General features: G+C 40.8%; 1 protein-coding gene across 8 annotated transcripts in view; it reads left to right on the forward strand.

Annotated features, from left to right (window-relative positions):
- LOC105917585 (disco-interacting protein 2 homolog C) overlaps nucleotides 1–16,318 on the forward strand; it is a 253,099-nt gene that overhangs the window by 229,299 nt on the left and 7,482 nt on the right. For 6 of the 8 annotated variants that reach the window (XM_036131247.1, XM_036131249.1, XM_036131243.1 and 3 more), the window contains 9 exons: nucleotides 176–299; nucleotides 793–914; nucleotides 1,382–1,493; nucleotides 2,902–3,011; nucleotides 4,932–5,062; nucleotides 8,142–8,310; nucleotides 8,393–8,563; nucleotides 11,397–11,426; nucleotides 13,598–13,659. In XM_036131247.1, coding sequence (XP_035987140.1) covers nucleotides 176–299; nucleotides 793–914; nucleotides 1,382–1,493; nucleotides 2,902–3,011; nucleotides 4,932–5,062; nucleotides 8,142–8,310; nucleotides 8,393–8,563; nucleotides 11,397–11,426; nucleotides 13,598–13,659 — 1,031 coding nt within the window. The remainder of the gene's footprint in view (nucleotides 1–175; nucleotides 300–792; nucleotides 915–1,381; nucleotides 1,494–2,901; nucleotides 3,012–4,931; nucleotides 5,063–8,141; nucleotides 8,311–8,392; nucleotides 8,564–11,396; nucleotides 11,427–13,597; nucleotides 13,660–16,318) is intronic. The other 2 variants (XM_036131244.1, XM_036131245.1) reach the window with 1 other exon arrangement.

Below are 16,318 nucleotides of genomic sequence, written 5' to 3' on the forward strand. Positions count from 1 at the left end.
TTACAAAAGTACCAGATGCTTAGTTTGATCCTGCAGCGGTGAATAAATGTCACTGATGAGGTTTATTTTAATGACCGCATGCTCCACTGCTGCTTTGTTGCTGCTTTTTGAGATGCTGCAGTATAAAATGTGAAGCGCCACCTGCTCTTCTAACACCCATCTTTGTGGCCTGCAGGGGGCGATAGCCAGCTCTCTGACTTGTGTTCAGCTGCACAAGAAAGCTGAGAAGATCGCTGCTGTGCTGGCAGAACGGGCCCACCTGCAGGACGGCGACCACGTCGCCCTGGTTTACCCTCCAGGTGAGCTCAGTCGCTCTGTTTGGTGCAGCAACGTGTCTGCAGGATCGGACATGTTTAAAAAAAAAAAAAGAGGTGCCCATGAAATGAAAAAATAGATGCTCACCTTTTAAAGTGTTCTGCAAAGTCAAAATGATAAATGGGTCACTAGTTGGGCTGCAGTAATCCAACGCTACCTGGGAACTCCACCTCTCCATGGATCAAAGCAAAATCATGGCTTTTGATTGGCCTAGTCAAAGCCTGGGATAAATTAAATTGTAATGCTCTGGAAGGGCTTTAAACAAACTATTCAGTGGAATGTAGTGTCTATTAATTAAGCAAATTCTGCAAAGAAGAGCGGGCCAAAAATGGTGGCAGTTGTTGCCGTTAAGGGTTTAACAGCCAGTTGTCAGGTTTAGAGTGTGTGTGTCTGCTAAATTTGCTCTTTTCATCTCTTCTCCTTAATCTCGTCACTTAATGATTCACATTTTGGTTCCTTCCTGTTCTATTCCTGCAGGTATCGACCTCATCGCTGCATTTTACGGATGCCTTTATGCCGGCTGCGTCCCGATCACGGTGCGGCCTCCTCACCCGCAGAACATCGGCACCACGCTGCCCACCGTCAAGATGATCGTGGAGGTAAAAGCCAAACTTTGCAGATTCTGACTGGCTTAATCTGCGCTGGCAGAAAAAAAAAACACTCTCGCATTCAGGGACCTGTATCTAAGACTGCAGCAGAAACATTTGTTTTGGGTTATCAAGAGCTTCAAGGTGAGCGGGTCGGCTCTAGGACCGGCTCCTCCGGCCGCCGGTGCAGAGCTTGCTCAGCATCGGCAGCGGTTGGTCCTGTGTGAAAGAACAGGGTGAAAAATGTCATGAAAAAATGTGAATGCTGCAGGGAGGACAAAGATGGAGAGCAGCAGCGAGGTGCAAAGTTATTTCCTGTGTGAATCTTCCCTCTGGTGGTTTGGGACAGCTGGATGATCAGGAAACGCCGGCGGTCTCAGCTGCGTCAGGTGCTGCGGCGCTGTTAGATGTAACGGTTCTGATTTACTGCGTTTTCCTTCTTTCTTTTGTGTTTGCTGTGACTGCGGTGAACGGATCAGGTGAGCCGGTCAGTGTGTGTGATGACCACGCAGGTCATCTGCAAGCTGCTGAGGTCCAAGGAGGCGCTGGCGGCCGTGGACGTGCGCACGTGGCCGCCTGTCATAGACACAGGTACGCAGATCTACGGCCGGAACAGAGCCGAGGATATTTCTGAGAAACAGAACGCATGTAGGGTTTAGGAAAATGATGAAACGTTCACAAGGTTTCAGGCTTTTAGGAGAAAATGTAGGACAGATAACTAAGTTAAAAAATCTCCTCAAATCCACGACTAAAAATTATTTAACAGCTTTAGTGCATCATAGTTTTTAAATCAACTTAAGTTTTACATTTTGAACCATGCAGACATTTTAATTAATGCATATTTGTATATTTTCCTCCCCGCCTGCCTGGTTTCTCTTTGACCTATGGCTGCTTGTTTGCATATTATCAGTCCCGTCCTTGTATCATCTCCATCTGCCAAAGACGTGAATTTTATGTTCTGTCTGCCAGATAATTAAAACAGATTTAAACAGTTTGTTTTTCATCCATTCAATCAAAGACATGGGAACTAATTCTGTGTCTGTGTTGGGCTGCTGGTAACCGTCAGCTCAAATGAATTTTCCAGGTTTTGTGCTTATTAACCCGTGTGAAGCAGCCAAGATAGCTGAAGCTATTGGTCTCGACTTGGGGGGGAAAAGATGGATTTCCTACAGGGTCTGTCTCTGCTGAAAGGGTTTAAATATTCTGGGATCTTTTCACTCGTCATGGTAGGAGGAATCAGGAGATGGATGGACTGGGGCTTCATCTGCATTAATGCAGAAAGAAGGAGAAAAAGAGCTGAGGCCAAAAGTAAACCTCTCGATTAACCGGTCAATAAATTAGATTATTATCAGAAGGTCACTTTGTTTCCGTAACTGAAATAGCCAAGGTAAAGACATTAAATAGAATAATTACTCACAGACTGATGTTTCAAAGTCCTTATTTCTGTTATTAACGATGATTTTATAATGAAAACATGACATTTTGAATTAAACATTACATAAAACCAATAGATATGTTTTCAACACAGAAATGTGGGCCGGATGAAAAGTATGTTTAATATCTGCTTAAAGGTTGTTATTTTTCTAAATGAGCCTCATTACAGACCATATTGTAATTTACTGAATATGACTGTATATCCCGTCTGGTGTGGGGGTGTCTGTGGGGTGACCCCTGCGTTCTCCACCACATCACAGGTTCATCCCTTCAGTTCAGGAGCCATTAGTGGGTTAAGAAACAAAAAAAAAAGCCCATCCCTCTGAAAATGGTCGACAACTGGACAAAAAAACAAAAAAGATTAAAAGCTGAAAAACCTCAAAGTAAAACTCTTAAAGATGCTCTAAAGGCTTGGAGAATCATATCAGGGATTACAAGGTCTGGCTGCTCTGAAGCTAAATACACAGAAACAGAAAAACGGCGTGATTCTCCTTCCCGCCGTTCCAATCTGTGTGTAAAGTTAAAAAAAATAACAAAACATCTGATCATTGAGTTTTCCTTCCAGATGACTTGCCAAAGAAGAAGCCTCCCCTGCTGTATAAACCGTCCAACCCCGACACCCTGGCCTACCTGGACTTCAGCGTCTCCACCACCGGCATGCTCGCTGGAGTCAAAGTGAGCACACACACACCGCCGGCGTCTCCACGCAGCGGATGAGGCGATGTCTAAACTTCAAACAAATTTCCATCAGCTTCCTAAAAGTCAGGAGCTGTATGAGGAGAATGGTGGCCAGATGACATTTTGAAGATAAAAGCGATTATTGATTCCTCCTGACTTCCTGTCCTCCTCCTTGTTCCTGTTGCTGTGTGTAAATGAAGCGCTATGTAACCTTTTTCCCTTTCAGTGTTTGTTTCATCGACGCTGAAACCTTTCGTTTCACCGATTCTCTGCAGGCGGGTTTTAAGTTTTCAGCCAAGCTCATTAAAGTTGGTTTTATTGAGTACAACAAAGCTGAATTCCCTAAAAGACAAAACTTGGCCTCCTTTCAGCTGCGCTCAGAATCCAAAGATTCAGCAGCCGGACATTTTCCCGCGTTATAAAGGCGCGCCTTCAGCTATCAGCAGATTTTAGGAGAAATTCACTGAATCCTTCTCTGCTGAAATTCTACATCTTTGGTTAATGCTGAACATTTTTTTCCGTTAAACATGAAAGAAATGTCGTCGTCTCTGGTAACAGTAGAGCAGAGACTAAATCACCAAATGTTAACTAAATACATTGTTAAACTTTAGACTTGCGTTGCTGTCACGCTGCTGCCTACACACGTAATAAACCCATAATTACTGCATTTAACCTCATGGTAGCTTAAAATATTCTACATGACCAGTAAAATGCTGCTTTCATTGGAAAGAAGGTGTAATATATAATGGAATAAATGATGTTTATAGCAGTGGGAACTAAAAGTTACTTTTAGCATAAAATACTGTTTTGTTTATCTTTGCAGGAATATCAAACAATTAAATTAGCTTTTATTTAAAAAATACAAACTTTAATATGTTCAAAAATGTAAGTGATGGACAAACAACGACCAGACACGTTCTCATCCTGCATCGTCTGATAGCTTCAGGTCCTGCAGGTTTACTGTCGGGCCTCAAAACTTTTAAATGTAGTGCATCAAATTAAAGTTAAATATAACTGAAATGCTTTCTGAATAATTGGGATCTGAACTGAACTGAATAATTAATGACAAAAAAATAAAAACAATACACACTTATCACTTTTGTAAGAGTTATAAAACTGAAACCAGGGATCCAATGCTTGATTTAGATTTTTTTTAAGTAAGGAAATGTCTCCTCACTGTAATACAGTTCTACTTCACCAGACCCCAATAGTGGTGTAAAGACAATACGTTTAAAAATAACATCTTTAAAAGATGGAAACAGGCTTAGTAAGAGACGACAGAGATGCTGTAACAGGTTACATCAGATTGCAATGTGACTTCAGCGTTACCCCAGAGTTAAACGTTGTCATAGACCTTTAAAAGTATCTTATAACAACCAAATTTCACCCTAAACCTTCCAAAAAGTTTTAATAAGCTGGCTGAAATTAATACAGAGAGCGTGCGTGTCGTCTAGAGCTGCTGTCGTGTCGCTTTGCATCTTAACTGCGACAGAAAAGACACAGAAGAATCACTAATGAGCGCCGTCTGAAACAACAACAGAATCCAGGGCGGCAGGAAACAAAGCAGCCGTGTTTTCTCGTGTGCCTGTTCATTGTGATTAATCGCCGCGCTTAATGAGCAAATCAGTCAGCGCTGCAGTATCAGAGCCGCTGCCAGAAAGCTCAGAGGAAGAAGAAGGCGGCGGCGGCGTATTCATGAGGATGCTGCTGCATCCAAAGTTTTGTTATGCTAATCAGTTCGTTGTCGCTCTCTGTTATTTTCACTTCTGTCAGTGAAAGAGGGATAATCTCCATCCTGTAGTTTAAACCAAAAGAACAACTACAACAGCTGTCCTACACACATGTTCCAGACATACACAGACATTTAGTAACTGGCGGACATTTAAACAGTTTTTTTTTTTTTTTTCTGTGCCGCAGATGTCCCACACAGCCACCAGTGCCTTCTGCCGCTCCATCAAGCTGCAGTGTGAGCTCTACCCGTCCAGAGAGGTCGCCATCTGCCTCGACCCGTACTGCGGCCTCGGCTTCGTCCTCTGGTGCCTTTGCAGGTCAGGTCCTCGTAAACGAAGAAGAAAAGTAAACGGCAGGAAAACAAATCCACCGCTTTTAATTAAAAAAATGTTTGGAGATTTTAACAAACTGTTAAATTTGTTTTTCGTTAAGATTGAGCAAAATGCAGAGTAAAAAGATAAAAAGGACATGTGTCCGTCCATCAACCAGGCTTTTATATCAATATGTAAGGAATGATGTCCAATGAGGGTTCCGCTATCAGAAATTAAGGCATGACGTGAAGTCCCTTAATTTCTGATAAATGGACACATCGAAGGGCATTATCCCGCTTAAACCATGTTGACTTACAAATTAAATAAGTATTAAGTCAATTATTAATACTTTAATGTTTTTTTTTTCACAGGTAAAATCATAACGTTTTCAGAAGAAGCGGCTGAGAGAACAATTTAGTATCTCTCGTTATGACTCGTTGCCAAGGTGCAATAACTAAGAACAATCAGGCTATTTGACCCAAACCTTTTTTTAACGGACACCCTGCACCCAATCACTCGAGTATTCACCCAGACCATGGTATGAATTTGTATTATAGATAGATAGATAGATGAACGTTATTCCGGACTCATGGTCCAATAAATACATACATAAAAACATGAATAAATGGATAAGAAGGAAAAAAAAACACAATACAAGTACCATTATCAATTAGATAGGTGCTTTAAGAAGGCAGGAATACCAGTGTCTCCACAACTTAGATTGGTATCGGATTGCACTACGTGTGGTGTCAGCAAGTGACAAGATAATATCATTGCCAGATGCATTTAACCTGCAGATAAACTTATACATTAACTTTCTTAAAACAGCTTGTAGGGTATTGACTCTTGCTGTGACAAACATCTCACTCGCACTAGACCATCTTGGCCGTTTTAAAAGTACCCGCAAAGCATCATTATAGGCCACCTGCAGCCTTTGCAGGTTGGTTTTTCTATAAGTAGACCACAGGTGAGCAGTGTACAGAGAGGTACAGTATGCATTAAACAGTTCCACTTTGACTTCATCAGTACATGCACCGAACTTACGTGCAAGGGTATTAGCTTGAGCATACAACAATCTACATTGTCTATAGATATCATCATCGTCTGACAGATTTTCTGTGATGATGTGCCCAAGATACTTGGTTTTGTTTGTAACACCCAGCACAGCATTTGACAGCCGAAAATCTGGAAACGCGATAGATTTGTCTTCTTTAGTCCTACAGATCCTGACCACACTTTTAGATGGATTGTACTTAATGTCGTGTTCCAGACCATACTCAGAGCAGATGTTAAGTAATTGCTGTATTATAGTTCACCTGTGAAAAAGTTGATCCTGGTGTTGAATTATTGGATTATTATCTTAAAGTCATTATGACCTGACGCCACTTCAGACACTGTGAGCAATGGAGACACGAGAACTGCACATCAGCTCCACGGTCCGCTGATTGCCAACGCCAATGCTGGCATGTTTAATGTGCAGGACAATGATTGTCTAGGATAGACTGTCTTTGTTTTGTCTCACAGCAAGGCTGGCGTCAGGTATTAGTAAGAGGTGAGAACGACAGAGACAGGGCAGATGGAGGATGCAGCCGGACCGTTGGGTGTGATTACTTCCATCTATGTAATCTCTGCTCTTTTTCTCAATAAAGTGCTGGAACTTGACCACTTCACCTTATTCAATAAGTCTTGGAGGTCAGTTATAGTTTGACTTTCCTACCTACCATGGCAACATGTCACAACAACACACATTAAGTACCTCTCTCCGCTGCTTCTTGTGAAAAACTTTATATTACAGTATTTATTTTTCTTCGGAAGCAACCATGGTATAAGCAGGATAATGCCCCTGGAGTTGTCCGATATCAGAAATTATTGTACTTAAAGCAGACAGAAGCGACTGTCCGAAGTGGAGGACAGTTCGTGTCTCCGCGTCGTCCATTCATTTCTGTTAATGGACTCCTCGTTGGGCATTATCCCTTACTTACCACGGTCTGGGTGAATACTCAATTCTGATTGGCTGAGGGGTGTCTGTTAAAAAGTGTTATAGGACACGTTTAAAAACGTTCCCTTCAAATAGCCTGATTCTTCTAAGTCAGGGGTGTTCAAACTTTTTTCGACTTGTGGGCTAAAATTGTTAACTCAGAAGCGCTCTAGGGCCAAACAAAAAATAAAAAAAAAATTAAATAAATAAAATAATAAAAAATAAATGACATAACCAAATTTTTTTATTTTTTTAAACCTACTGTGCAAAATATTATCATTTGAAACCATCTGTATTTATCTAATTTGAGTAAATAAACTCTAATCAGTTTTTAATACACCAAAGTCTGCATTTGAGTAAAAGTCATTGGGTAGCTGTGGTCCTATTTACTGGGAAATGAAAGAGAATGCAAAGAGTGTGATTATTAAAAGACAAACATTTTGTGTTGGAAATAACACTTCATTTTAAGATTTGAAGTTGTCTACAATAATGTTGCCCTTGTTAAAAATAAAAAGTTTCCATCTGCATGAGCCGCCAGGGCTGGTCGCCCAAATTATTTCTTAAAATGTTCGGGGGCCACAAAAAATCAGTATAGGTGCGGCTAATGGCCCCCGGGCCACACTTTGGACACACCTGGTCTAAGTTATAGCGCTGGCTCAATCTTTAGCTAATATATTTGTATTGAAATAGCGTTGCCTAGAATAACTGCCTTAGATTATGAGTTTTGGTAGGTTTAGTCAAAGGTGGTATGGCCTCATTTACAAGAAAACAGTCCTAACGAAAAAGTGTATGTTGCAAAGAAAAGGGACCCGAGTACTGAGCCAGGGGGGACCTCTGAAGAGGGGGCTTAGAGTTCAACCGTCATTTGTGTAAGACGGTCTTTAGATGGTACGTTCAAGATGTTTTTAGTCCTTAAAAGCTTTTCATGTTGTCCTTAGATCCAGGTTTTAAACTTTGGAAAAATGTTGATTTCAGTCACCACCTGGCATTGGTTATAAACGAGATAGAATGTGCAACATGGACTTTCTTGAATGTTTTAAATCTACATTTTTGCAGCTTTCTTTCCACATGAATATTGTTTCTAAACGCCTCTCTCCACCTCCTCAGTGTCTACTCAGGTCACCAGTCCATCCTCATTCCTCCGTCTGAGCTGGAGGTGAATCCAGCTCTCTGGTTATCGGCCGTCAGTCAGTACAAAGTCCGCGACACGTTCTGCTCCTACAGCGTCATGGAGCTGTGCACCAAAGGCCTGGGCCTGCAAACCGACTCGCTGAAGGTTAACTTAAGCTCAGCCTCCAGAATCACGTAAACCTCCCAGTCTCCCCCCCCTGACGTCCATCCTGCTTCCCCGTGTCCAGGCTCGAGGAGTAGACCTGTCCCGGGTGAGGACCTGTGTGGTCGTAGCGGAGGAGCGACCCAGGATAGCCCTGACCCAGTCCTTTTCCAAACTCTTCAAGGACCTGGGACTCCACCCGCGGGCCGTCAGCACCTCGTTTGGCTGCAGAGTCAACCTGGCCATCTGCCTGCAGGTCAGTCAGCCGTTCACGGCGTCCGCTCTTCGCTTTGAGTTAAACCTGGAGACTGAATTTGGAGCTGAGACTCTGCCTTCACATTTGAGACGCTGCAGATGTGTAGCAGAAACGACACACTGCAAAAAGGGAACTTAAAGTAGGAACAATTTTCTTGAAATTTGTGTAGTTTTTCCTTGATTTGAGCAGGTAAATAAGATTTTTGTACTTAAAATAAGAATAATTCATCTCGATCATCTTATTTTAAGTGCAGTTTATCTAATTATTTTATTTTAGGGGTAACGATACTAATTCCATTGGCAAATGGTCTTATTTAGCTGCTCAAATCAACAAAAAATACACAGATTTCAAGACAATTGTGCTTACTTTTAGTTCCCTTTTTGCACTTCAGCGGTTGGTGAAGGAATTGGGGAAGGGGGCTTTTAATTGGTTTATTTATGGATCTCAAATGTAAATGGCAGTTTAAAACATGCTGGCTTCTCCCTGACATCGATCTTTATTTCCCTTCAGTTTTAATGTTAAACAAATTTCTCATAAACGAAAAACAAGAGTTCTTCAAAAGCGTCTTTGATTCCTAGATTTGAGCTAATCCTGCGTGAAGCTTGTCAGCTTTAGGTTTGTGTTTATAGGAATTTATCCGAATTAGGTGAAATGGCTGGAAATGATCACAGTGTGTATTTAAGTTGGAACCAATCCTCTTTCTTTCAGCTTTTCTTTGACGAATGTACTCGGACAGAATTTTACTTGTATTGTTATAGCTTCGCCATTTAGTATTTTTAGTTATTTTGTGTCCGACTTTTTTAGGAATGAAAAGCACTTGTTAGGAGACCTGCTTTGACAGCTTATTTTTTAAAGTCAATTTATGTCTGTTCATAGTGTTCTTTAAAGATATGTGTGAATGGGACTCCGTAAACTGATATTTATCAGCAGGAAGTCGCTCAGAGATGTTATATTTAAAGTCAGCTAGCACCAATGGAGACCAGAACCCCAGTAAATGGAAATAGGATGTAGGCCAAAGTCTCCCCTGAAGAAATCTACAGTTGAATTTCAACCAGCGATTTGAACACTTTAATGATTATTTATTTCTATAGGTCCTTAAAATGTCTTGCCACCTAGACCAGGGGTGTCCAGATGTGTTCTAGCGGCAACACAGCGCCTGATAATGAGCCATTCATTTGATTCAGGTGTTTTGAACCAGGGGAACATCTAAAACATGCAGGACTCCAGTCCTTAAGGACCCACAGTGGACACCGCTGAGCTACAGAAAAGGACTGATGGGCAATGCAGTGGTTAGGTACATGAGTTTAATAGTAAAGGAAGGAAGCAGATCAGGATCAAACTGGTGAGCTGCCCCAGAATTACACCTGCAGCGCGCTGTTTGTCCGCTGCTGGCGGTGGACAGGCTATCCTTCTGCAACCGTGTTTCTATAACTTTGTGCTGTAATGAAAGTTCACGTCTCTGATCATTAGTTTACATACAGCCCATACTCTTTAAGTGTTTAAATGTGTTATTTTGCTTTAAATGGTAAGAAAGCAACAACATTCATCCTATGACAAGATTATTGTTGTTTTGTGTGCAATTGAAGTTAAGTGAGCATATTTACACTCAGTTTAAATCATTTATTGTGAGAATCTCTGTCTTTTTAAATTTAAAATATAGAAACTAAAGTTCACTATGCATCTATTTAAGATCTACACTGATTAGATTTAAACATGAAACCTGCCAAAACCAAAGTAGGAAGGGTGAGAGGGATAATAGAATAGAGGAAAATGGGAAGGAAGGTAGGAAAGGTGGTAGGACACAAGGTAGGATAGGAGAAAGGACGCAATGTAAGGTGGAGTAAAGGATTGGAAGGAAGGCTACATATAATGGAGTAGGGAAGGATACAAGGAAAGAAGGGATAGGGGGAAATAAAGGAAGGACAAAAACACAAGGAAGGAAAGAAGGGGGCAGTAGGACACACAAAGAAAGAAAGGATCGGAAGAAGGAAACAAAGTAAGGAATGAAAGGACACAGGTAAGGACATAAAGAGAGGAAAGAAACCAAGGAAAAGTCCAAGGAAGGAAAGAGGGTCACAAGAAAGGAAGGAAAGAAGGACACAGATAAGGAAATAAAGAAAGGCAACAAAAGGAAGGTACTCATGGAGACATGAAAAATCTGAAATTCAAATTCCAAACAAACTCTACCAGACTGCAGGATCCCTGAATATTAGATGATGGAGAAAAAAACATTGTCCTCCCCTTCATCTGCAGAAATACATCCAGCTTTTGCTTCCATATTTCTCTCACGTTCGGCTCCATCCATCCTTCCATCTGAAGCGGATCATTCCTGTCACGTTCAGCTGTGGTTTACAACCCTCAGATTTAGATTTCCTTATTCTTCTATAAAATCATAACTGGATCGCTTTAGAGAGATTTCTTTTATATATTTTTTGTCGAGTTACTTTCATGTAAACTTCCGATCTTTAGAATGACGCCACCTTTATAACACAGCAGCCGTTGAATTGTGGATGTTTAAGCGTTGCCTGTTGGACTAACTCCAGCCTTTCCACCAGTGTATGAGTGAATGAGAAACAAATTAACTGGTTTGTTTAACCACTTTAGAGCAGCTCTAACTAATATCCCGCTGAGCCGCCTTTTTTTAAACCTAACTGCTTGTTTTGTTTTCTTTGAGTTTTGCATTTTGACCTTTTTTTTTCCTCCCTCTTCTTGTTTTAAAGCATAACCCCACCTTCATATCTCATACGTTGTTCTGTCTCCGTCCTTCCTTCCTCTTTGCTTTCTTTGCTCCCTCTTTCATTTCCTCCTCGGCCCCGTCTCTCTGCTGCTGTAGCCTCACAGGCTGGGAAAGCTTGCCGACCAGGTAGGGAACCTCCATGAACCTTCCCCCTGTCCTGACGAACAGCACCATGTTTGTCAGCACCCTGCCCTCCAGCCAGATTTAGATGCAAACTTTAAATAAACTCTTGGAAATTCCTTATTGTTTTATCCTTAGTCTGCAGCCTGAAATGTGTGCTTTGGGGAACGTATCTCAAGAAAAAAAGAATCCTTTTGGGGTTGGACAGATTCTTGAACTCCTCCATACATCTCCTCCGTCTTACATTCTGAAATTTGCTGTAGTTTTCTGAATAACGCACAATTTCTGATTCAAAGGAGGAGAGAGGATACGGGAGAAGGCAGCAGATTGCTTCACCCGTTGCAAAAAATGTATTCTAGATTCACCAAATAATTATAATGTTGGCATTTAATAAACTAGAATCTCTTATAGCTAAAGATTAATTACATCTGTGTTGTTTCTAACTAAACCAACAAAATGTGAAAATACTAACTCTGCAGCTCTTGTTGGTCGGTTTATTTATTTAGCTAATCCAGGAAAATAAAGGTGCAAATTAGGAAAGATTAAGGAAACAGACTGGAACCCCCAAAATGCTGCAACTCTACAGCTCCAATAACCATCTGGTAGCGATTTAGAGAAAGATGATGAGAAAGATGCTAACTATTGCAGTAATGTAGGAAATGCTAACTTTCAAATGTTATCACGCTAGTCTATATAGAAAATTATATTAGTAAAGTTATTCATATTCATTCAATAGCAGCTACAGATGAAAACTAGCCTTCGTGGCTAATTCTAGCATGTTCTGTAATGTCCTTTTTGAAATAGACATCACAATTAGTTCTTAAATTTTGGTCAATATTTGACCATGAAGTTTAAAACTTGGTTCCCGATTTCCACCAATTTTTTCTGAAATTTGTCTGAAATTGGATAAAAACATTGCAACTGAAATCTGTAGGTTGAATAAGCCCAGAAAAGAACCCGGCTTGACCACAATGTCTGTCATTAAAGATAAAATGTCAGTTTACTGGTTAAAACATGCAGAATGATGGTCAGCACCAATAGGAAGGGTTTGAAGATTTTTCCACTGATTATTTACAATGGTATAAATAATAATTTTGGATTTAATTGCACCTAATGGCATTTGCCAAAATATGTTTGGAAAAAAAAAAAAGAATTTTAATGCTCATTTCCCAGCAGAAACCAGTGAAATAAATATGTGCATCCAAAACAACTGAGAAGATGGAAAAATGGCCACAGGGAGCTACAGATACTAACTGTATTAAACTTAAATATGCTTTCTATCTCTAGTTTGACTGAGTGTAAATAAAAACAAAACAGAAAAGTTACTTCAAAAGCCAATAAATGAATAAAATCTACTTTGTTAAAGCTTTTCTTAACACTTTATTCTTTAGCCACTTGGTAGCTAGCTTATCTGACAATGTCCATTTCTGGTGTGACTTTGTTGCAGTTTTATAAACTAAACACGTCGCTGTTCGTCTTTCGTGTGTGTAATTAAGTGGCAAATTAAAGTATAAAAACAAATTATCATCTTGTGGTAAAATCCTTAAGATAACATGGTGCTAATATAGCCAGTAATGACTGAATGTGGGAATGAGGGTTTTGCATTGTGGGTGAGTGGTGTTTTATTATTTTATTTTATTTGTTTTGTCCGGTGTTGGATATTGTTCCCCCTTTTTTTCCCCCACAAAGAACCAGTAGGGATGGTGGATCATGAAAGAAATCGAAGTCGTTGATCTTGATTCGTCTCTCTGTCCTTATTTTCCCTCAAAACGTAAATTTATCCAAAACAAATTCCGACGTATCTGATTACGATTGTTTTTGCTTCTGAATCACAGTGTCATCACCCTTAACTTTCCTCTATTTCTTCCCTGATTAATTCATGCTTTTTGTTTGCATGTCTGTTCGGTGGAAACACGTTTTACACAGTGCTGCATTTACATTTTTCTCCAAACACTGTCCTGTTTGTCTGGCTGTGTCACCTTCCACTGAGGTCTTCTCCTGATGTTCCCGTCCTGTTGAAAGCTCACTGATCATGAACGCATCCACTGCAGCCTGGGAAGAAGTAGTCTTTGTAGTAGTGGTGGTGGTGGTGGTAGTTTTGGGTGTGTAGTTGTACAGTAATATAACGCGGGTAGCATCTATTCCTACAGTTTGTTTTGACTGTTTTTGCTTCTCAGGGCACGTCGGGACCCGACCCCACCACGGTGTATGTGGATATGAGGGCGCTACGACACGACAGGTGAGATTCTTTTTGCCTGAAGCTTAATATGTGAAATAAAACGTTTTCCTGATTTTCAGAAATATGAGCGGGCAATAACCATGTTATGGATTCTTTGTCTAGTCCTATATAGCCAAACAGTGCATTGATAATGACCATTGTACTAGACAATGTGTTCATCTATGCAGCTTCCTTTTACATTACTCCATTATTTGCTGCAATGCTCAGACATTTTATTAGGTACCCTCTCTCTCGTACCAGGATGGACACCATTTGGCCTCCAGAACTAACTTGATTCTTAATTGCATAAATTCTACAAGGAGTCAGAAATATTTTGATCCATATTGAGAAGATGGCATCATGAATCTTCCCATCTATTACATCCCAAAGGTGCTCTTTTGGAGATCAGGCGACAGGACATTAAAGCCAGTTTGAGATGGTTTTAGCTTTGTGTCACGGTGCAATATCCTGGATGAAGGAGACATTAGAAGATGTAGTCCTATCGGGATGGACTTGGTCAGGAACAATAATCAGGAGGGCTGTGGTGGTTAAATGAAGTGCAGTTGGTTCTACGGGACCTAAAGAATGCCAAGAATATATCCCATTACACCACCACCATGCAGCCTGAACCATTGATGCAAAGCAGAATGGAACCATGTTGTTTACACCGAATTCTGACCGGGTCATCTGCATGTTGCTGCTGAAATTGTCCAGTTTAAGTTTGTCTGAGTTGTAGCCCTATTTTCTTCTTCTTAACCAGCAGCAGTGGCACCTTTCTCAAGGTTTAATGCCATTAAGATGGTATTCTTCATACAGTGGTTCCAACAGGTGGTAATTAGAGGTAATGTTGTATTTCTATCATGTTGAAATAGTCCGCCTCTGACATCCACTGGCATTTTTGTCCTAACAGCTGCGGCGCTGTTGATATTTTCTCTTCTTTGGAGATGGTTTTGTTAAAATCCCAGTAGATGAGCAGAGCATGAAATGCTCAGACCGGCCTATCCCATGTTTAAAGCCACTTAACGGAGCAATAAGTAAGATATTTAATTTGTCACCCAGGATGGAAGTCCCTATAAACAATCCGTCCTCTCATCAACAATGTCTTAGTCAAGTTTTCTTGCCTTTCAAACCTAGAGGTACGGCGTGTAACTACTTCAGGGCAGAGTGTAACACGTGTTTACTTCCTGGTTCCTGAGCCAATCATATGAGAGTTCCCAGGGTTCCCAAGACAGAGCGCAACATTTGGTTTTTTATCTTGGCATAAGAGCAGCAGCCTGCTAACATGGAAGCCAGTAAGAAAAGCAGACTGGAAAAGAGAATACAACATAATATACCTGTCCTGTGGAAATAAAAAAATAAAATCTGTCCCAGATCCCAGAAGCAACGGACTGTTTTGAAACTGCAGGCTATGTATGTGTGGTTCAATATTAACTACTAGATGTCATTCTTAATTATTGTTTCTTTAAATACCAGATCTAAATGCTTAAATGCATCAGTTTGCTGCAATGTGATTTACTGGTTTTCGCTAATTATTATCAGGTATAGTTAATGAAATGCATGCAGGAATATTTAACTTGAAATATGTTTGTTAAACATGACAAGTTAAATCTTCTCCTTTTGAAGACTGAGTTTACAGTTTTTATTCATGCGGTTCTTTCTGCTACGCTGCAGGACGTTGACAGCGTCTTCACTGATGTGCCTTGATCTCAGTATGAGGCTTATTTGATTTACTTTAAGACACTCAGAGCTCCTTTCCCTTCTGCTCATGCTGGCATTTTATATATTCTGTTCCCATAAAGAATTGCCTTGGGTGCAGTGGGATCCTATTCTGTGAGGTTTATTAGGAAGTTACAGGCGAGTATTTGGGAATAAGGGACTGCAACCTTGAAAACAAGTATAAAGCAAGAAATGTAATGTTCTCCACTGCTCTGGTGAGACAGTAACAAGTATGAGTGTAGAGAGAAGCTGAGAGTTTCTCTGAGATGGTGCAATGTATGTTAACTCGCTTTATGTTGAGCTACAGACAAACATGACACTTGAATTAGTTCAGAGAGGGTTTTTCAGGGAGGTCAAGAAATTTGGGCCGACGGGTTAAGCTGCAGTGAAGAACAATTCAGGACATCTAGGAAGCTCCACAAGTTTCTCCCAAAGAAAAGTGTTGCCATCAGCGCAGAGCTTGCTCAAAATGGACGAGTCAAGGGTTGTCAATGGCCCAGAGAGGATGGAGAACTATTTTAGGCGCCAGCAATGAAGCATCTTGACCCGGTCCAACTGCAGGGTTTCTTCTCATCCAGGGCAATGAGCTTCCTAGCAGTTCCTTGACAACTGGTTGATTTTCCAGAATGATGGAGCACCGAAGTGACTACATCAAAATTGTTTTTTTTCGGTCAGAAAACGTCTCAAATCTGGTACCTTTACTGAGAACCTGAGGTCTGTTCCCTAAAAGCAGGTGGAGAAACAGAACCTAACAAAATGTGAAAATTCCCTGTTAGTCAGGATTTGGTCCAGAAGGTGACATCCAGCAGGTCAGAGAGATCTGCTGAAGTTACGAAGACGAACAGTAAAATGTTATTCGAGCTCTCGCAGACTGAAGGTGCGGAGCCTGTTGATTTTTATCTGCAGAAGTCTGAGTGCAGAAAGCAGCAAAGCCCTGCAGTCCTGCTGCGTGCTGATCCATCTG

The sequence above is a fragment of the Fundulus heteroclitus genome, unplaced genomic scaffold, assembly GCF_011125445.2.
Source record: "Fundulus heteroclitus isolate FHET01 unplaced genomic scaffold, MU-UCD_Fhet_4.1 scaffold_42, whole genome shotgun sequence".
NCBI classification, from domain to species: Eukaryota; Metazoa; Chordata; class Actinopteri; order Cyprinodontiformes; family Fundulidae; genus Fundulus; species Fundulus heteroclitus.